This window comes from Rhea americana, unplaced genomic scaffold (genome assembly GCF_003343005.1).
Source record: "Rhea americana isolate MKP2758 unplaced genomic scaffold, rheAme1 scaffold_2, whole genome shotgun sequence".
In the NCBI taxonomy this organism is placed as follows: Eukaryota; Metazoa; Chordata; class Aves; order Rheiformes; family Rheidae; genus Rhea; species Rhea americana.
In genome coordinates, this window is record NW_028186149.1 from 12225220 (window position 1) to 12248188 (window position 22969).

Genomic DNA, 22969 nt, shown 5'->3' on the forward strand with positions numbered 1-22969 from the left:
GCAGCAAAACAAAAAATGTAACTTTGCAGATCACCATACAGCACGTAACAATGCGCGCTGTGTTTAAAATGGGAACGTTCCATCAGGAACATGAAAAATGAGAACACCATCTGTATATTTTCCTGAAAACACACATTTTCTCCTTGCTCCCCTCCCCCTTGTGTGTGTGTATATATATATGTGTGTGTATATATATGTGTATATATATATATATATTTTAATAAGTGGAGCAGTAACAAATATGGCATATTTCTAAGTGGCTAGTTTGATCACAGTATAGCTTGTTAAATGACTTACGCTGAAATATCTCCCTCCCCCCTTTCCTTGTTTTAGAGGTCAATTCCATGTGTGGATTAACTGGTTAAAACATTTACAACACAAACGTGGCAGAAGTCAGTGCTGCACATCATGGTTTGGGATGTTTTCCTTTTTCCATGGGCAAAACTAGGAAGRGAGGCTCACTTTTATCAGGGCTTGTTTCAGCTGTGCTTTTTTGAAAGAAAAAGTCTGAAATCAGAATTAGCTTGCAGCAGGAAATGAGGATAAGGTCGTGTCTTAATCATATCAAGTTTATACTGTTGCAACACTTGCAATCAGCTATCAATAACTGCTTAGAAGGACTCCATGTAATACCAYCCACAGGCACAGGACTTCTCCCTGCCAAAGGGCTCTCTCCTGTTTAACCTGGTGYAACAGGAGAGTTCAGGAGCCCTTTGACCTTTCTAAAGCCTTTTGCTATTCACTCTAAATTACCCCTGCAAGACKCTGCAGTTACTTTTTTTCTAATGAAACTATGCTTCTCCCTCCTGACTGCCACCTCACTATCACAGTCTCCTTGGCACAACCGCCCACCACACAGAACAAATTTGGACAGCAAGCAAAAATTCACTTCACTTCATTAATTCTTCATTTTTCTGACCCAATGAACCTTTAACAGCATTACATGCTTTATTCAGAGATATGAATTCACATGGATGAGAACAGATGTGATGCAACAACATTACTGCTGGTTAGCTCCTAAACTGGCAGCASATGTTATTTTGATGCACAAGCACACTCAATTGTGTGTAAGTCTGTGCAAGTCCCAAGAAATTTCTCAGTGAAGAATCACTAAATGTTCATTCTTTAGTCTTAGGAAAGCTGTCAAAACAAATCTTTAGAAAAAAGCAGTGCTATTCAAATTTCAAAAAGGACACAATAAGGTACTTCTCTTCAAAGCACTGAAGATTTATGCTGAGGATTCATATTTTATGGAACATGTGTTTTGGCTTATAGAAGTATGAATCATGTGCATCTGCCCTAGCATTGCAAACACAGCAGTAAAATATTAGGGAAAACATTCTGCATCTACCAAACATACATGAAATAGATTCTTTGGGCGCTTTTACTCTCGGTACTAAGCACAGCGGATATCTCAGGTCTGTGGGCACAACTTGCTGCTTGCCTTTACATTGAAATTGCACTATTTACAGTTAATCAGAGAACTCGTTATATTTCAGTATGTGGAAGTTATTGGCGCAAACAGAGTTTCCCCCCTGCTCCCTCTAACATACACSACACCATTTGGATTAAGTCTTGCAACGTGGTATTCAAACACAGGGGCTAGTGGAAGTTACACAGCAGAGCTGCAGTGGTAGTAGAGGAAACATGCACTTTTAAATGTGTTCCTTAAAATAATGTTTCCCTCTAAGTAAGTAAACTCTTGCAATCTAACATACAAAAGCACATCCAGTAGTCTTTACATCAGACATTACAGCTGTATGCTTTTGACCCTTATAAAACAATCTGGTTGCAAAAAATTGTACGGCACCAATACAAACCAAAAAGGGACTAAGAGTCCAGGAGATCTTACACATTCACCAATACCTTCCTGCCATCACCTTCAATAAGGCCTACAGCAATGTACAAYGTAATATTAAAGTGCACTTTTCTATTTCGTCACTACATCATAGACTCATGATAGAAAGAAATCAGACTAGTGCAGCCAATCCTATTGGGGCTTTTGATTTATAGTGAGCACTGTCCGAGGTCAGATTTCAGTTTCAATCAATTATGGTTGATTCTGAGCTTACAATGTACTCAGAAGCTCAAAATACTTATGAAATATCACTTCTTTTTTTTTTAATGCTGGTAACAAGTTCCTATACCCTCTCCACCATAAGACTGCATCAGTTCTGCAAATACTGCTTCATCATAGATAGCTTGGGAGTGCAATGCTATTTTTATTATTCTCTGTGCCAAAAACTCACATCAGCAATGTATCTGTTTGACATTTGTCTACTTACATCAACATCATACCGTTCCTGCTGTTTGGCACAAAGCAATAGAGCATCTTTTTTTGGAGYTGATTTATGAAAATTGGGAAGAAAACAGAACTTCAATTATTTCATGGAACAATCTGATTTTAGAAGTTATCTTCGCTTTTCTCACAAATTTATTTTTAAAGAGAAAAAAAAGAAGTTAAAAGATCTTTTGAAGTATTTACTATACACCTTCTCTTAATAGAGAATACATCATATCAGAGTGAAACGTAAGCCCAATATTCTGCTTCTGGGAAAGACAGTRCTTGTGAGGAAGTTAGGACCAACACTGAAACCAGCCAAATCAAGCAAGATGAACGAGGTAATTGAAAACTCTTTACCACAAGGTTCTTATCAAAGTGAATGTCACCGTGCAGTATCTTCAGTTAATACTTCTTGTAATTATAAAATATATTAATATAAAATTTACTCCGAATACACTGAGATGAAATAAATCAAACAGGGTAGAACTGYCCAATTCATCTGAACATTACAGAAAGTGCATTGGCACAGGAAATTTATACTCTGGTTACTACTGTTATGTCTCCCATCTCTGGACAGGTATGAAACAAATTTCCTTGTCCAGTTTCTTGAAGTAATCAGTTTAGTCTGCGATTCCTGAAATCATATCAACTTTGATTTACATAAAAAAATATTATCAATACTTATGAAATTGTTCCACTTTTAAGCAAAGAAAAAAATTCAACACCTTAATTTAGTTGTGCAGTGCAACTGCTGCGAACACTCTCACTGAGAAAGATGATGCAAATGAAGGCATGCTTCATAAGATCTTCTATTGTCGCACTCCAAGACATTCTCACCTTTGCCAGAAATCTTGCTGTATGACAGCAAGCAAAGGGCCACTCCAGTTTGCACAGGTTAGGCTATTTAATAATGCCTTAAAAGATGATCAAATGAGGGTACTTTCCTGCAGTTCTAACCAGGCTGTGTAAGATGATGGGAAATCCGTTGACCTTAAGGATAGCAAGATTTGCTGAACAGCTTCAACCCTGTGCACACTGATGTTTTTATACTAAATTACGAGTGTTACTGAAATTACAGCATGTGGACTCAAGCGCAGACATCTTTGCTAGACTGTGGCCTAACATCGTAACAGCAAACCATTTTTCTCTTTACTTGTGCCCTCTGCTTTTTCAAAAATCCTACAATCTTCAACATAAAGGGATGACAAAAGGTGGATCTGAAATGGGCCCATGTGCTGCAGAGTAACTACCACAACACAGTTCCCGATCACAATTGAATTTAAGATTTACTACAGTACAAACTGACAACAGAGGTAGAGTCTGCTCCAGGAACTTTTGTTCCTTTCAAACTCCCATTTTTCTCTGTAACTAATAAGGTAGGTTTTAAAAGCTGCTCTTTTCATACCCTCCCTCTAAATCACTTATTTATACATCACCAAKGTTACTGTACTCATTTTCATTTAACCTTTGGCAATAAAAAAGTAGCTACTAGCTTGTTAAATGACAATAGAAAAATAGTTAAAAAGTCACCTTTTAAAAAAATACTTTATAAATATGTCACAATTATACATTAAAAGAAAAGCAAGTAAATTTATTACCTGTTATCACATTAATATCTGGGTACTGGTTTTCACAGAGAGAAACAGCCTTGCTATCTCTCTCAAATGCCTCTCGAAGCTCTTTCTTAACTGCTGCTGAGCCACATAATCGATACAGGCCCACAACCTAGAAGCAAAAACAATGGCYACACATCAATTATTTTCCTGCACAGAGGATAACAAATCACATTGTTTTGTCTCTTCTGGGAAGCATGACTAGCATTCAAACAAATGTTAGGAAACCTAAGTTAAAGAAAGCAAGCAGTGACAACTCTTAACATCAACTAACAATGCGCGTATTAAGCTCTACAAAAGAAATGTAGTTGGGACTGTAAGGAGCAAGTGAATGATATTAATGTCTTCTGTAATATCAAACATTCTGGGCAGTATTTTACTGAGAGAAGTCTATTTTATCCTACATACTCAAATTACCATTATTTTTCTTAGTATAATTGCTTAATTTTACAACATAAAACTAGAACTTGAGCAGAAATAAATGAGGAGAAAAAGTATTTTGAGCTTAAGTATACCAGTAACTATACCTGTAATAAGTATAGCATATGAAAATAAGTACAAGTTATTAATCATTAGCAGAAAAAAGCAGCCACACTACCTAAGTGACTACCTAGTAAGTGGTAATACAAAATGCTATAAACCAATTAAAAAAAATAAAATAACCATAAACATATTTTTACAAAAATAAACTATACAGTAAACAAAATTTATATTATATTTGGTATCACTTATCAGGGTTTCAAGAGAATTATGGATACTCTATTATTACATCTGCAAGATATCTTAAAGATCACAAGGCACAGTCAAGTACATGTTTAGTACTATATGAAAAGCTTTATGCAAAGGAGAGGTTATTCAACATGCTCAAGATGACAGGAATGAAACCCACACCATTCTTGGACCAAATTACTAATTTGGTCATGGGCTTCCATGCACTCTAATTTGTTACGTTTTATCATTATTATTTGCCTTTATCACTATTATTTGCCATTATTTGATTTGCCTAACCACCATTTGCATAGAGCACTTCTTAGATCTTAAGGAACTAAGTCCTAAGTGTACTAATTATTTTTAATAATCTTTACAGGCAAGTGTACTGAGCAGTAAATGACTAGTCCAAAATTACTGGAGAGTCAAAAAGGGTAGAAATGTGAATCTAGGTTTGCAAACAGGAGTACCTGTCCAGTTATATGTTAATGAGTACTGTACAATGTGGATATAACTCATTTTTAAATATAAAGTTATCTAATGGAATTTGTACTCCCTCTTCCTGAAGATGGCATGATCTTGTATTTGCCTAATGCAATTACTGTTAACCATGAAGTTTTCTAATTCCACATCTGAATTGCAGGTGGAGGGGGCACACCATAACAGCCAGTAATCTGCAGTCTATAAGAAAGCCAAGTCTCAGCCAAGTTCACAGGCACATGGTTAAAATGAGAAGTTAACAGTATATTTTGCACTTTTTGTCCTCCCTGTGCAAGTGCACAAATTAAATTTCATGCTCAAAAGCATGAAGTACATGCAGACAATTCACTCTGAATTGCTTGATTACCAGTAATATCTTGATTACCCAATATCATCTGCATGACTAGGTGCTAATAAGCCCAAAATAAAATGCTGAAGACATGGGACATACACACTGGAAAGAATACTTGTTRTAACAGCTTTTCTACTGATTTGCAAAATGTTAGAAAAGCATTCATAGTAAGAATGAGTCAAGTAGGCATTATCAGTAATGACTTCTGGCAAAATAATTGCATAGAAATACTATTTCCTATCTCTATTTTATGACTAAGGTGATAAGCAGCAGTATTAAATCTTGTAATCATGTAACAGTAACACAGGTAGGTGTGACTACTTCTCAACTTCACTTGAGCAAGTGCATGTGTCAGAGAAACCAAGGGCTCATGCTCGTTGTCTAGCAGTATACGAAAGTTCTCTCATCAACTGCAAATGAATTACCAAGGGGAAACATTTGCCATCAGGACTGTGCCTCTTCCTTCCTATCAGATTCCTTGTTTCTGTAACTAGGGATTGGCTTTCAGATCTCATTTCACATACCTATTTTTATCCATTAGATTACATTGCCCAATGAACAGTACCAAGAGGAAGAGAACACATCACTAGCCATTACTGTCTTATACCAYCCATCTTCTCTAATCTTGAAGACAGACAAGGGAAAGCAGCATTAGGAAACATGCTCTGTTCAAACTCCAAAAATCTACTCCCCGTCTTAATGCTGTGCACAGTAAAAGCGATGTCAGAGTCAAGTCTTGTGATATGGGAATGTGAATGCACATACGTAAGTAAAGGTTAGCAGAAGAACTGCTGTGACCACTTTGCTTTCAATGGCAAGATGCCTCAGTTTTGGATAGGTGGGAAATCAAATGAACCATATCTCAGGAATCAGACGTTTCCAAATTCTAATCTCAGTTCTGCCTTATTTTAAGGGTCATTATAACTGCTGGAGCCTGCAGGTTCATTTATCTATTCCTAGTCTTAAAACACTACTGTGAACAAGTGTACATCATCTTTACAAAGGCCAACCTGGAAGCATGATTTCACATAGTCCTATTACGCTTCTTACATTGCAGTGATTAGTGTTTATCAAGCAAAAGGAGTAACAAAGTGAAAAAAATCCACTGTGGAAATACGTTTTTAGTTTCCTCTTTCCTTTTCACGCTCCCGAAGTTAACAGTACAAAGATAAGCAGCCACAGACATACTGACATAGAAATGTTAACAAAAAACAGAATAAAGTATGTACAGTACCTGACAGCCTCTCTTTTCTATCTCCAGAATACACTTTTGCATCAAAAGCGGTACCATCAAGCCTGCATTTTCCTTCTCAACAACTTTTCGAGCATCTACCCCGAACATCACTGGCTCTCGATCTGCATCTAGACCATCAAGAGAGTTCTCCCACTGTTCCATGAGCGACAGTTTGACATAAATAAGCCCTCTTGGTTCCAGTTTGACAGCCAGTTGATGTGTCTTTGTCACTCGAAAGAGAGTAGGAAGAACCACTGTTCCATGACAACAAACACGGTTTTTGCGTGGGGTGGGTTCCCAACTGAACACTACTAGTTTTAAGTGCTGAGCATTTTCAATTTCTATGTTGAACGTATGGTCCATATCTAAAAAYGTTGTCCTACATGTAAGCAGGGCTGTTCTGGCTTTGTTTACTGAGTCAACTTGTATTGCACAAAAGACATCTTTTGAGTCTATTCTTGGTGGTTTCAAATCTTCAGCACCATAGAAGTGAATGCTCATGAGTCCAGAGATGTACTGAGAACATTTAGGTTGATCAGAAAAGTTGTAGTGTCTAAAAGCATCAATATCTATTTCCTGTTTGCTACTGTTGCTTGGAAGGGTCTCCTTTCCTTTCCCAAACTTGGTTTCATGTCCATGTTTCCCCGATTTTGTTACAAGTTCAGGAGAATCACCATCACTGAGGTAACCACCTTTGCTGGAGGATTTGGAACTCCTCGTGCTTTTCTTTTTGTAGGTGTGTTGCGATGACACGCTGCTGTCGAGATGGTAACGACTTATAACATTTCTGCTGGCAGCTGCTGTTGAGTTTCCAGAAGACGGCAAAGATGTGGTATGGCTTGTATCCCGACAGTTACCTTTCAGCATAGAAGGAGGATTATCAGAAGAACTACTATGGCTTGAAGTTCCCTTGACGCTCAGCTTTCTGCTGAGCTCTGGCAGCTTTTTCATTTTCATGGAAAGTTTCCTCACAGTTCTGGGAGATTTAATTCTATCTGGGAAAGGCCAATTGATTGATCCACCTTTCTTCAAAGGACTAGGACTTGGAGGAGAAATTTCTGCTGGTGGTATGTCAGTCTTGGGTGCAAGTATGATTCCGGATCCTGTAGAAGAGAAGGAATAAATAATTTTAAATAGTTCATTATCTGCTGTTTGAAGTAATACAAAACCCTTTCAAGCTAGGGGAAAACATGCTGATTTGTCATAACTCGATAAATGTGATTCATTCAAACAGCCTTCATTCATCAGTCAGATGTTCATGAGCATTAAGTAAGCTGTACTCTGCTGACTTGTTCAGCCAAATTTGGCAGTTCACAGTCAGAAGCCTGATTTGTTCTGCTCTATGGAGATGAAAGGGCCAGAAACTATATACAAACAAATGACCTATTCCGCTTAATTGCATTCAGCTATCCATTTGTGTTACATCCCTCACAGAAGCAGACATGACAACATTTCTGGGACACAGGTGTAATAACACTAATATTAAATGCGAAGACACTGGACCATGACAAATATACTTCTGTCTAAGAAGCTGTCTTACTTGATAACACAACAGTGCTGCCCACTCCYTTGAAGCCTAAAGGAGAGATGCTCATCTCTAATGAAAAAGACAGCTATGTTCTTCAGCGTGTCTCTGTTACCAAAATAGCCCTAAATTTTACTCATGTAGATGCAGGCAAGGTGTCTCACATTTTTACTCCATTTCTCTCAAAACATCTTTTCTGATGCAGGAAGGAGGAGGAGGAAGAATACAACAAAGATTCACTCTTTCCAAAAGCCACATCTTGCAGTGCTTCATATGTGTGTCTTTCCTGACATAACCATCTTGTGACGTCAGTTGAAGTAACCCAAACCCCAGGTGATAACCACATGGGAAATCGCTAACTTTTGAAGGTACAAACCATCAATAGACACTAATGCCAAGGTGGGGGAGAAAAGAGAGAGAAGAATCCCTCAACAGTGAAAGATAACCAATTACAATCATGCATTAACCCAGTACAGCAGAAATTTCTGCACCTAATGCACAAAGTCTGGACCTGTGGTTCCCCCCATGTTGGAAAACTCGAGGAAATCCAAATCTCAAGTTACAGCTCAAATCATCTCACTTTCATCAGCATGAATCAGGAATGACTGCAGGAAAGGCAATGTATTTACATAAGTAAATAGAACATGCAAGAGGGGAATTTGCCTCAGAGTAATAGATACGAATTAAATTACATGAGTACTTTCATTTACAGTTACTTTTCTGTCCCTTGAGAAACTGATGGTGCTTCTTGATAGAAACACTACCACATTAATTCATCATTTTGCAAACTTCAGCAGCTCTCAACAGGACTTGTGTAGCCTTGCACATACATACTAAGGTACCACAGAGCCCCTAAACATACTGATCCTTGTTTGTTGCAATTAGCCCAAGCAGCTCATAGAGATTCAAAACATCTATATGCATCAGTTATCCCTCATTGCTAACAAGGGGGAATCTGTTTTCAGCATGTAAAAGGCAAGAAAGAAGTGCTACTTTTACGAGATACTTGGCAAATCGTATTTCATAGCAGTTTCTTTTACACATTTTTCAAAGGCTTTCTGTTTTTATCTCTAAATTTACTACTTTAAATCAAAATCACCATACAACTAAAGTGCTATTTAAAATTCCCCTGTTCATCCAAATTAATTTTTCATCATTTAACTATTACTTTACTTTTTATACTTCACTTAGCTTAAACAGTAAAATCAGGCAACTTGGTCTTTATCATAACTTTGATGAAAATGATTTATCTTTTTTCTTCCCCCCTCCAAATCCTAAGACTAGTTTTAATCCCAATGTCCGTCTGGCTTTAATAACTTTAGCAGACAACTGTTTAAAATAGCATCTTCATAAAAGAAAGTTTTGTGTTGAGGAACAACCCATAGAACTTGTTTTCCAGAGCAACAGAGAAAAATCCATTTAGTCCTGCATCTCGTTGCAGTAGTTCCCTTACAGGGAAAGCACTATTTCTAGCATGCCTGCTGTGCTCCTTTGGCAAGCAGCTAGTAAGAAATGTGGTGCCTGATAAAGCTGGACAAAGCCTTCTCTTGTACTGCAGATCACGGCACGGTCCCACTGGTGGGCTGGCCTGGAGCATTCTATAGTAATCAGTGCCATACTTCAGCCTGCTAACATTAATCTTCCTTTTCTGTCAAAGTCTGGCACAGGCTTAGAAAAGCAGGCCAGCATATTAAACTTCCCTCCAYCTCATTAAAACTGAGGAGTCAATCTAACATTCTGACTTTTATGTGTCCAACTTCTGCTGTTTTCAGCTCCAAACAGTTAAAATGAAGTATGTGGCTGGAAGAAACTTAATAGTCAAGTACTGTGCAGGATGGTATTCCCATCAGTATTGAGCCACATGTTGTTCCACAAAGGCCAGAAATGTGCTGAGGTATGCACACAATTTTCAAGAGTGTACACACTAGACAACTGCACAATCTGCAAAAAATAACTGTAGCACAGTCAAATAACACTTCACTTTCAAACCTACCCATTTTACACCGCTTTCTTGTGATGATGCTGGAGGAATTAAGTTGCTTCTTGTTACTTTTGTCAAGTGCCAAGGCAGTTCTGCAGGCAGAACCTGAACTACCCCATCGCCGACTTGCTCTACCACACACCACCTCTTACCTTAACAGCAGCTACACTTCAAAAATATCCCAGCGGAAGGATGGTAGGAGGAGAGGAAACATAAGAGGCACCTGCTGCTAAATAAMTCCCAAAGCAGCAAGGGGGAAAATCAGTTTTAAATTATGCAGCTGACTTCCTGCATTTATATTACACTTTCTGGAGGCTTTATCAGTACAAGTAGACAGAAAAAGTACCTATAGGATAACACAACTCAAAGACGGACAGTTAATCACTGGACAGGTCAGCGATTACCCTGAAATGGGACTATACGGAATGAAGTGACTTGACATCATAAGCGATTACTTCTATTAGTTGTTTTTTCAGTTTTATTAGCAAAGCCAATTTTTACTTCGTTCATTGATATGGCTGCCTAAAACATTAAAGCCTTTTTTTCTTAATCAATTAGACACAGCCCATTGGAAATACAGTTTTTCACAAATTCAGACACCCCCCCMCACACACAATCATATCCCAGGCTTGTATATAGAAACATTGTCCATTCAATCAAGCAGGTTATCCCTGACAAAATTTATACCTACGTAACTCTGCCCTAAGGGAAGAGATGGGCTTAAAATATCCTAAGCATTTCAGCACAGTGCCTGCCAGACATATACAATGATTTAGTACAGTAAGAAAAAAAAAAAAATCAGTCTGACCCTGCTTAACACTGTTTACGTGTACTTGGGCATATAAATCACTGTCACACTGACTGCCAACAATGCCTGCTATTTTACAGGCAGATTTGACTGCCTTATTCTACATGCAACGTTCCTCATCACTTTAGGTTGGATTTCTGAGTTATTTTAACATTCATCTGAAAATCTGTAATTTATTTTTGGGACAACAAGTTGAGGTGGATGAATAAGTGAAGTGACATGAGTTCCTTACTCTATTAAGCTACTACAACATCAAAAAAGCCACTTTGCTAACTAATGGAAATGCTAAGTTAAGACCAAACTAAAGTTGATATGTAATTTATTTTTTCCTATTTTTTTCCAGAAAAATTTAATGGGTACATCACATCAAATACTCAAAGTTTATCTTGAAGATAATGGTGTTATTGTTGAAGCGCTAAGACAGCCATTTTGTTTAAAAAGAAAAACAAAAAAATTCCAAACCAAAGTTTCCCTTACACCTTAACTTTTCATGCCTTTTTTCCTTTTCTATTTTTAAATCAAACTAATTCTTACTTGTGAAAAATTATTTTTAATAATTCACAAATGAAAACAGAAAAGCTCAAATACCTCAAAACTGTTCTCATATCTGACTGAAGAGTGAGCAATAAAAAGAGCAACTGTTCCTCTATGCTCAATTATACAAAGGTATTGATATAGATCCTCACCTGACACAAACTCTGTAATTCTAACTCACAGCAAAGACTGTTAATTTAATTAGGCTCAGAATCTGGCCCATTAAGTCTTCTTGCCCCCAGCTAGTTCCAGACTTGCTCTGATATAAACTTCGCAGTAGAACTATAAATAGCACTAAGAGAAGAATTCACACTACACCAAAATTAATCAACTTTAGTTAAGATACAAGAGAAGTGTCACTTTCATCCACTTATTTCTACATAACAACAAATTATCTAAATAAATGCAAGAATCACCTCTTTTAACTTGTAAAAAAGACCTAATTTTTTGGCCTCTACGAAAACTACTATTTTGACCAGTTCAAATTCAGGGTTCAATCCCACATATTTTTAAAAGCAAAGGAATGGAGAAATTACTAAAACAGTTAAAATTCTCTAAGAACTTTATTATTGCAACTTGTTTTCTTAAAATACTATCTATATTGATAGTAATTAAGCTGTGACAAACCTATCCACTCAGGGATCACTTATCTGCTGGCCCAAAAGGTAGAAAATAAATTACTTTAAATAGCGCATTAATTAAAAGGGGAAGCGACTCCAAAGTAACCTCCAGAGGCCAGACGTGTATAACGAGCTTAGCCAGCTGCACGCTGCCGGCCCTTCCACCGCGGCAGCGATTTCCACAGCAGTCTATAAAGCGTTATTCCACTAGCGAGAAGAACAAACATGTTTAATAGATTTATAATTAAATCCCTGACCAGACTCRAGAGTTCACTACCTACTAACAAGAATGAATTTGTTGCAAATATTTCAAACGGTAGCGATTCCCTGGTTCACATACACCACGTTAGGCTTCATGGAGTTACTGGCATCGTACCAAGACATGAGCAGTAGCACTAAGTGCTGACAACCAAGCACCATTCATTTGGGCCAGTCTCGTGAAATTGTCCTTCCTTCACTGCTTCTTTCACAGCAAGTAGCACAAAAAGTAGCTTTGCCTCCAGTTACAAAGAAAGATGATAAAAGCAGTTACTCAGCACAAATAAGAAACTGAAAAACGTGGWAACTGTTTTAAATTAGCCGTTTCAATTGCACAGGGCTACATAATTTTGCCTCTTTCATCAGCAGGTCTTTAAGGGATTGCCACTTGGTGGATCAAAGCCACGCACATGAAYAGGCCCTCAACCTTCCAAAGCGTACACACGCTCTCCAAAAAAGCCCACTGACAAGCTGGTTCCAGCTCCACAGAAGACAGAGGAAGCCCTTCGCCGTGGGCAGGGTGGGCAGTGTACCGGCAGGAGGCGTGATGCTTTCCCCAGCCGCTCTCCTTGACTCAGCTTCCTTCCTTTGGTCCCCACACCACCAAAACAAACACTGCTACAGCTACATCCCCTTATTCTTCAGGGCTCGGAGGCAACTGCATCACGTTTGAGAGTCAATGGCATTTTATCACTGATCAGCGGATGGATCTCTCCACCACGTGCCAAGTCATCTTGATAATTTGGACATTACACAAATATTTCACATAAATTTTTTTTTGCCTCATGAAAGCAAAGCTCCTTGCATAGCTAAATCACAAAGCATCTTCCATCTGAACAGAAACAAGCAAAAAGTATTTGCAATATATGTTCAAGGAAGTTGGGAGGTAGGATCTGCTGCTCAGTATGCCCTGTTAGTACTATTAGAAGCTCATTTGCAAAATCTAAGCAAGCAAAGTATTTACCCACATCAGCACAAGATCTATCTGTATATCAGGGTAGTCATCATGCTGCAAATGAAGAAAGAGCACTTTGGGTCTAATTTCATTTTTGGCACRCTCCAGTTGGCACATACACATATACCCAGGTGAGTGCAAACACAACCTTCACTCAATCTTAACTCGCTGCAATGCTGAAAAGAAATTATTTCCTATGATTCTACATCCAGACAGCTAACACATGCATGTTTTTAGTAGTAAAAGCACAGTCAAGATCCTAGCCAGCTATTATTCAGATATCCTAATACGATATCTTTGAGACACTCATCTACTCATTCCACTGATTAGCTAGGCACCAACCCCAACAGTAACCTTTTCCCAAAAGCAAAAATATTAAATTCTTCAGAAGAAACTATTCAGAGTYATAAAGAGCTGTCATTCCTCAACTATTTTGCAGATGACATGCAGCTATAAAAACATACAGTTTGAATTCAATCTTAAACAGTTGCATTGCAAATTTTCTTTAGCATTTTATATATGCAAAAAACTGTAAGTACAATATGAAAAACTCAATATGTAACAAAAGTGACAGTTCTACAGTTGTAACCATTTTGCCTTAAATACATATAAAAACTAAAAACATCTGTCTCAGTCTTTTCCAACTTAACTTTTCTCCAATGGATCTAAAAGCATGAGCTGACACTCTATGTTTCTACATTGTTAATTCAGAATCAAACTATATAATTCTTACTATTGCCTTTTGTGTATTTGTCATAAACAAAATACATGAATTATTTTTTCAAGCTCTGATAGAGCAGTATTTTATTTTTAGACAGTTTCTGTTTAAAAACGAGCATGGTTAGAATTATTTACTGAGGAATTACCTGACAAATTTTATTAATATAAATGGTATTTATTGGAGAAAGTAACCTGATTAACAGCAGAAACCAACAAGGTAAGTTAAGACTATAGGGCAAATCAGCACCTCTGCAATTAYGACCCACGTTACTAACAAAATTTACAGAAAATATCTATTTGCTGCTTTGTTTGGGAAAGCTTCCAATAACTGAATTTTATCATTAATAATTTATATTACTCTTTAATAATAACAACCTTTCAAGAAATTAATGAATAGAAAACAGATGAAAATCCATGACCACTTCTTCTCTCCAAACTTTAAACAATGCTGCCTTATTCGATTTCAAAGTTTAAAGCATTAAACTAGTTGCACTGTCCAAAGTAGTAAAAGAACAAAATGAAAAAACCCTATATATTTTGTTGGCTTTAATAGCGCCCCACTTTTTTWAAAAAATCTTTGCTTCCTAAGATCTCTCTACTACTTCAAACTCTTGTACTAACTAGCATTGACATATATAAACTTATATCAGTAAGATTGAGAAGCAGACTTTTCTCTGAGCATTAATTAGGTATGCCAGGTGTTACTGCTTAATGTACACAGCTCTAAGAATACAGACATCTATTTCACAGCAACTGTGTGTGTAATTCAAACTCTGTTCTAATACAAATAAAGTTAAATTGGCCATGTTGCCCTTCACACAGTAATTTTCTATGGATGAGCTGTCATTTTAAATTTAAGGTGTCCACAGTTATTTTCAGTTAACAGGATTAAAAAGAACTAAACTACCTCTCTGTAATAAAGCCAATTACCAAGCAGCAGGGACCCACTTCATCAGTCAATCTATTCAATGTGATCACTGTTCAATGCACACAAAAGGAGAACTGCATTTAAAATAGCTTAATTAACTCAATATATAGTATTGAATAATACTTAATACTAATAAACTAATAAAAAGAAATTCTTTTTTTTTTTTTCCTGACTTCATGAGATGCATTCAATGGGCAATTTTCCTTTCAGGAACAAATGMTTCTTCAGAGTGAAAAATGTAGATAATTTTTCTTCATATATAAAGAAACAGTCATTCAAAAGAGGTGGAGTCACCTATGTATCAAGAGATTCATCTCCTAAAAAGGGGGTCAAAGAGTTAGCAGAAAACACACATGGTTTTTCTAAAAAATCATGTTTAGTGTTCTTTCCGAAGCACTTAAAGAGATCTACTGATGAAAAAGTCTAAGAACACCGTATTCATCTATCTTGAAGCAAATATAATCAGCCTAAGCATTTAATGCAGCTGATAGAGCAAACCTTCTAAAGAGATGTCTAGTTCTTAATATACTTTGTGACTAGAAGTACCATCGTGTTTCCACAAAAAGAAAATATGAGCTCCTAGAAGCAACACAGCCTTTTTCCTCCCAGTTTGCAGAAGCTGTGGTGCACCTTTATGAATAGATCCCATTTCCAGCAGTCACTTCTGCACTTGTAATCTAGGCAAAATAACTTGGGCATTCACAAATGCGGTCCCCGAAGTCTGCCAGCACTTGGTGGAGGCACCGGGCGGGACACACAGAGGGCGAGTCCTCCAGAGGGCAATGCAGGACAGGGATCTGGCTCAGATKCTTCAGACCCTCCTTACGATGGCAGCAGAAACATGGGCTCATCAACTTCAGTGTGCTGTGCCTCCACTTAGCTGGAGCCTGAGCTCACCGGAAAGCACGCTGTGCCACTCACTCCACCTCTCTCCACCGCCTACACAGCAAGGCTAAGGGAACGGTCTTCAAAGCACAGGCAGTTAAATAACTAACTGTGCAATATGAACTTTCATGGCTTTTGATTATAAAAAATGTTACATATCCAAACAATTCAGAGGATTATTATATGCCTGTTTTGTAAATGAAACAGTGMTAATGTTGGAATATTAATTATTCTATCCAGAAACAAATCAAATAGATGTCAAGCAGAATCAGGAATTCCTCACCTCCTGAACTTCATGCTAAGATCATAAATCTTAGTAGGATATTAGACTTAAGGTCAAGATACGATAATATAATACACAACAATAATGGAAAAATAACACTTCGTTGGAAAACAGGGTTTGCCTCATTTTATTTGATGTGGTTTTATTTTTGAGTTCTTTTGTTTTTAGAACAAACTGAGAAGAATCTTTACTAAGTTGCTGAAATGAATCACTAACGGAAACATTAAAATAGGACTATCAATCATTCAGCATAAGATAGTAAAGAACAAACAGGTTGCTTCCATATGTGAAAAACAGTCAACAGGACAGCAAGTATTGGAAGTGATGTAATTAATAGGTTTATACAAACATCCAAGTCTTTGTAGAAATCACAGGCAGCAAATAAAAGAAAATTCAGAAGACATTAAGTAGTTTCAAGACTAGAATTCAAGAGCAGAATTCAACACTAGCTAACAGAAAAGATACCAAGTGTGTCCTCACATTAACAAGTCTATTCAGCAAACTCACTTTTATACAAAACTTTTGTTTCCATCTAGGTGGGGGGGGGGGAGAAGCACTCTAATTCAAGTTCTGAGCTGATTCCAGAGGGATGGCAGGATGGCAACTAAGGCAGTGAAAAACTGTAATACCGGACAGGTGAGATGAACAARCTGACTGAGAAATCACTGTGCAGTTCTACATTTAGTAGACACTGACATCTTTATTAGAGTAATTTTTAAGAAATTCTCAGGTATTTCCATTGGAAATTTGCTTCAGAAAGATAAAAGGAGAGGAAAAAGAAGAGAGGTATATGAAAGATTTATCACTCCTTTAAAAGAAAACAGAAGACAACATGTTTACACTCCAGAACCTTCTTACCTGGTGGAGAACATTTAAACGCAGAACTGTCTTCCACGGCTGGCCCACTCTGGCTCTTGCCCACAAACCTCTGCCTGTACAGCTGCGCATGCTCCGGGGGACACATGGCTCCAGACGGATTCAGCTCACCAGGCTGAGCTATGTGACTGTCCCCTGCGTGCTCTGGGCAGCGTGGGGGACCTTCGTGGGCCCCCTCAGCTTTAACCAAGTCACTCCCAGGCAGGGTTTTGTAACTGGCAGCTTGGGAGTCCACCATACCAGAGCTATTCACAACAGAAGAGCGGACTCTCGGGAAGTCTGGCTCGTCATCCTCAGGGATAGGATTGTACCATATTTCTCCTTCATCATCTGCATCGTTATCCTCACTGAAGTCTAGAGTACAGTTTCTCAGTATGAAAGAGCTCGTAGTGTTTGGAACGGCGTCTGCAGAACTGTAGGCTCTTGCAGTATATTCTGGCCCTACGGGTGATCTGGAAGGAACCTTCTGCATTTTGGGTTCAGGTAATGGACTGGGAGATTTAGGCACCTGGATAACAGCCCCTTGCATTTTCTTACACGTGTTTTCCTCTTCCATATGAGGAGACCTGTGAGTGCTCTGGTGTAGCCAGTTGCGTTTCTTCGAAACAGTAATGCTGGTCATCTGTGGCCTGTGTTCAGGGACTTCATTTGTCTTAGGAGTTTTAAGTTCTCTCCTGCTTCTTGAAGCTATGTAAACATTTTCAATTAAATCTGTTGCCAAAAAGAAAAGCATAAAAAAAAAAGGGAAAAACAGATGCTCAGAATATCATTCTGCTTCTAATAACACAGAGAAAAACATATGCCATCAAATCACATTCATGTTAGACCTCATCTAGAAGGACAAGTTGATACTATCATAAAATTAGATTTCAGCCTGTCAAGGCAGAACGTGCACATAATTAAGAAAAAAGTCAGACTTCTTTGGCTGTATTTTTTAACACCATGTAATTTAGATAAATGCCAGTAAAATAGCCTTGCTGAAAGGTCATACATACTTGGATGAAAATAACTGCTTTCTGTTCTGATAAGTACACATACAATTGGTTTGAAAAGTTGCTAGGTAGTAATTCTACGGTTTACTTACGCCAGTGAAGAAATAGCCTCTAGCTTTGACACATCACTTAAATGATCTTAAAATAAACATGCAGATTTGCTTCTAGATTTAGATACCAAAAAAAGGCAAGGACGTCTTTTGGGTAGAATCCTCCCAGAAAGGACAGCCTGATTCTATGATCAAGACAGAAGCATTCCCTTTAAATTTAAAAATAGTGACAACATTTTACCCATTAAAATACCGATTTCCTGAGAATAAAACCAAAGGCACAATCATAAGGAGGGAAGGAGGAAGAACAATTGGGGCCAAGTTTTAAAATTTCACTTTACAATAAAACTTTTACATAGGAACTAATCAAATTCTTCTGCTACTTTTGAAATTTGTCAGAGAATTTCATTAAAGCAATAGCTAAGCATTTAATACACACTGAAATGGTCCCTTGATTTTGGCCATTTTGTCAGAGTACTTTCAAGAATCCTGTTTAGCAAAAGTTCCCTACTTGATGTAGGCTGCCAGAGGCTGTACTGGAGGTACCTGTAGTAGTGCCTCATCCTGAGAGTGGGACAACACAAGGAATGTGCTAGCAAGTACTTGTCAGACCAGGCCTGCTGCTAGGACTCAATGCAAAGCATCCAAATTGGAAACTGGAAGTCATATAACAACCTCCACTGTAAGCCCAGTTAAGGGGTTCCCATTCACTAAGATTGGACATGGATAACCAAGTTTTCATACAACAGATACTTGGTTTAACACAAAATCCGCTGCAAATGGGGATTCCGAACAGGAACAGCTGTCTCATACTGCTTAAACATTGTTTCTAGCAAAAAAGTACTTACTCATCAACAATACATTAAAATACGGACACTTCTCTGAATGACTCAAGGAGTAGCTCTGTAAATTAAGCTAAGTTTACTTCAGACAGGGAGACAGGAAAAAGACTTCCTCTCTCAACACCTTCCCTTTTACTCTCCTTTTACATTTGCACACTATGGACAGAGGAGATTCCTGTGAGAGATAAGATCCCAAAGACCTGATTCATCATTTGGTGATTATTTTTTAAAAAAGGGGTTCCTTGCTTAGATGAATTGTGATATGTTATGTATGTATTACATGTGATATGTAACTGAATCCACTGTTTTGGATTCAAAGAATACCATATTAATTTTAAAGTCTGTGAAAAACTGTTGAAGTTATTGTAGACTTTGCTGGGGCCTAAGTTGGTCAATTAACAGAATATTAGAAAAATGTAAAAGCAGGGCTGCAAAGACTTAGTTCTGCAGAAAAGCTGCAGTGATCTGGCAGCAACTCTGTTCTTTCCTCCATCCACAGCCTGAAAAAAAAGTGTGCCAAGGTAAAGGTTCTGTACAAAATTTCTTTACTATTTCAAGAAACTAACAAAAAGATGAGGCACATAATGTGCAATTGGTAAAGGCTATGCTTATAATTTTGAGAAGTCAATTTTGAGTAGGTACTTCAGTTGAAGTCCGAACTGAGGAAGCCTTTGACATTGTTCTGAAAGTGGTATGAGAAGTATGTTTATACTTGTGGCACGTTCCAAGAATATGTACATCACAAAACACAACTGTCACTCCGCTTTTGAGCAATCTAATACTTCTGTTGATAATGTCTGCCTCGTGACTTCAGAGTATTACCATGAATACCTCACTCCATTTAGACTGTCTGCAACTACAGTCTACATTCTAGAGGATGTTAAGTGTCTTCCAAGAGATAGTAAACGCTTACAATATCTACAAATCTCTTTAAGATGAAATTACAGGGTGCCAGAAGCTATTAATAAAGTAATCCTATTACAGGCATTTGGAAAAACAATGTTCTCTTCCCAAAGTGAAGTTTAATATCGAACAGGCCCTGGAAAAGGGCCAGTGCAAACCCTATTTTCAGTTATCATTCATGTACTCTTTAACATCCCAACATTGGCAATAGCGATGTTGCCAATTTTGAAGCAAGAGAAGACTTGAACTGAAAGAGAAGCAAACTAATGAAAATAATTTGTAAATTAACTTTTTTATGATGCCAAGTCATTATGTAAAGAAATGTTTGATTAAATTAGATGTTATTAAATTAGATGAACATAGGTTGAAGTTCTTCCAAGTGACACCAGTCATATTAACTTTATGGTATGGCATTTGTTTCACTGTTTATTGCACTCTTTTTCAATCCAGAAGTCAACATTTATCTTTAATCTAAAATTCACATCCAATCTGAAATTTGAGCTTGGTACTTCTGTATATAAATGTGAAATATTTTTTAATACCAGAAGCAACAAATATATTTGGGAAAAACAGTCTATTCTTATTGTAACTTGCACTGTCTGTACAGTACAATTTAACAATTTCTTTCAGCCATTCTAATGTCCTTTGAATACAAATACAAGAATGACTATAAAGAGCACAATGTTACATGCACATCTCATTTTGAGAATATTTTTTTTACTAACTACCTCCATCGTTATGTCACTATGGTTTTTAAGGACTATTGGTTTGCAGTGAATCTGGAGATTTACAACCATTAAATATTTAATTGGACATAGAATCATAGAATCAGTAAGGTTGGAAGGGACCTCTGGAGATCATCCAGTCCAACCTCCCTGCTCAGCAGGATCACCTAGAGCATGTTAGATAGGACAAAACTTTAAGATCACAAATTGCAAAACAGAGCACTGCTTACCAATATTCTTCTTCAACCTATACTACAAGTGACAAATGTGTGCCATGGTGTCAATGTATAAAGCACAGAGACAAAGAAAACAAATGTCATCCTATCTACGGGTAACCTTGTCACTCCAATTTTATGGAATATGAATTAAAAGCACTATTAATTGAAATATAAACAGGGCAAGGATTATATTATATTACGAATGTATATAATACATCCTTATTATCAGATCTGTCTATAGTAGGTTTGATCAGTACAAACTTCTACTGATATTGTGCTGCTCCCATTCATTTACATCTGTATTCCCACACTGATATAAAAAAATATCCATTTTAGATACGGCCTTTTGTTTTTACTTTTTTATTAGTGAATTCTTAGTAATGCTTTTGTTGTAGATACCTGTATTTCTGTATATAATATGAAAAGGCAATTATTTTAGCAAACTTTCACATATTTTTGCTCTAAAGAAATACATCTACCACTTCTAACATTTATAGTTAGTGTTACATGACTGTTACAGTTGAGTAGGACACAAAAACAGAACTAGTAAAATAACATGACTATAATATAGATTTGGAAGTCTTCTTCCTGCCTCTGATAACTACCTTAAAGCCCTCAACTTTTCCAAAGACAGCCTAAGGAATGGTTCCTATTCTGATAATATAAATAGATGGAACATACCAGAATCATATTTCCACAAACAAAAATATCTGTTACTTCCTGCTTTACCATAGAAATGCAGGCCCTTGAGCATTGGTTAAAAAAGCTTACAATTCTCAGAAACAGCAGAAGTACAAACATGCCTAAATATATAAGCCAATGACACATCTGGAATCTCAGCCTTAGGCTGCCCTTTGCTCGTAAAGCTGCAAATGCACCAAGCAAGCTGGACAACATGTTCTGCTATGACTTTATTTTCAGCATGCATCTGGACATCTCAATAAGAATTTGTAAAAGCTTACCAAAGAAACACTAACAATTAAATAACTTCAAATAATGTTAATGCTTGCATGAATATGCTGTGCATCACATTCTCATTCAAAACTGCCCATTCTAGATCTCTGAACAGTGAATTAGCCAACATGCTGCCAAAAGTCACTGATTGTAAATGTTCAGTGAATCTCATCTAAATGATACACTTATTTTTAAATCTTTCAGTTGCAGCTTTTGCAATTGATAGCTATATTTCCAAGTGCTGCTTCCCCTTTATTCAAAGTTGGCCCCAATCCTGAAAGCCCTCATGCCTGTGTTTATTTTAGAAACAGTTTCACAAGCAAGTAGCCACACAATCAGCGGTTCAGTTCAGTTCACTTTATTTTGCGTTCTCAAACGTATTGCAAAAGGGGCCAAGATCAGAGAAACTAAAGATAAACCTTCCAGAATGCCGTACGAGTTCTATCCTCGTGCATACGGGCTCACAGTCTCTGACTACATAAAAAAAAAAAGCTACGTTAAACATCACTTAAATAACATGATGCTAATTAATAAGTACCGAGCTTGTGGATGTGCTTCACAAAGTCCACTATTCCTTCTGTAGCAAGATTCAAGCTTCACAAGCATTCAGTGTTTTATTAGGCATTACTGAAAAGCTGCAGACAACACTCAGTGAAACGCAGCCATCCGAAGCGCCAGCGCGGAGCCTCTGCCCTTCTGGGCAGCTCTCAGGTGTGTCCTTACCGCAGCGCAGTGGTGCAAAAGTAGATCTGCAGAGTTAGCTTAAAAACAGCTGCCAAAAACCAGTTTGCTTTGGGATCATGGAGTTCAGAAATAGCTACCCAGGCTTCTGCCCCGAGCTCCGGGACGGCGCGCTGCGTGCCGCGGTCAGGGCTCCGGCTGCTGCCGGCTCGGCAGGCGGCGAAGCAAAGCGCTCCCGGGTCTGTCCGCGCACCACCGGGGCACAACGCTGCCGCGGCCGAGWAACGTAACCGGCCCAGCACAGCCCCCCGTGCAGCTCGAAAGTTTCCAGTGCTGTTAGCTATGCTAATGAGACGAATTTAAATAAACACAAAGCTTCCAGGGATATACACACGCACTTACTTCTGGTTCGAAAGCGAAGTTTTATTCAGAAGAATGCTGTCTGTGCTACACTAGTATTTGTACTTCAACTTATTCTGGAATTCCCCAAAATAGACCAGGCCTTCACTGCTCAGACACAGCACAGACACAGCACCGGGCAACAGTTCCTTCCCAAAAAA

At 37.8% G+C, this 22969-nt stretch overlaps 1 protein-coding gene across 1 annotated transcript in view; it reads right to left on the reverse strand.

Moving 5' to 3' along the window:
- The window catches only part of SYDE2 (synapse defective Rho GTPase homolog 2), a 36908-nt gene that overhangs the window by 11596 nt on the left and 2343 nt on the right, over positions 1 to 22969 (reverse strand). The window contains exons 2-4 of the mRNA XM_085303498.1: positions 17027 to 17755; positions 6672 to 7774; positions 3883 to 4009 (exon numbers count right to left, since the gene is read on the reverse strand). Coding sequence (XP_085159624.1) covers positions 3883 to 4009; positions 6672 to 7774; positions 17027 to 17666 — 1870 coding nt within the window. The 5' untranslated portion in view covers positions 17667 to 17755. The remainder of the gene's footprint in view (positions 1 to 3882; positions 4010 to 6671; positions 7775 to 17026; positions 17756 to 22969) is intronic.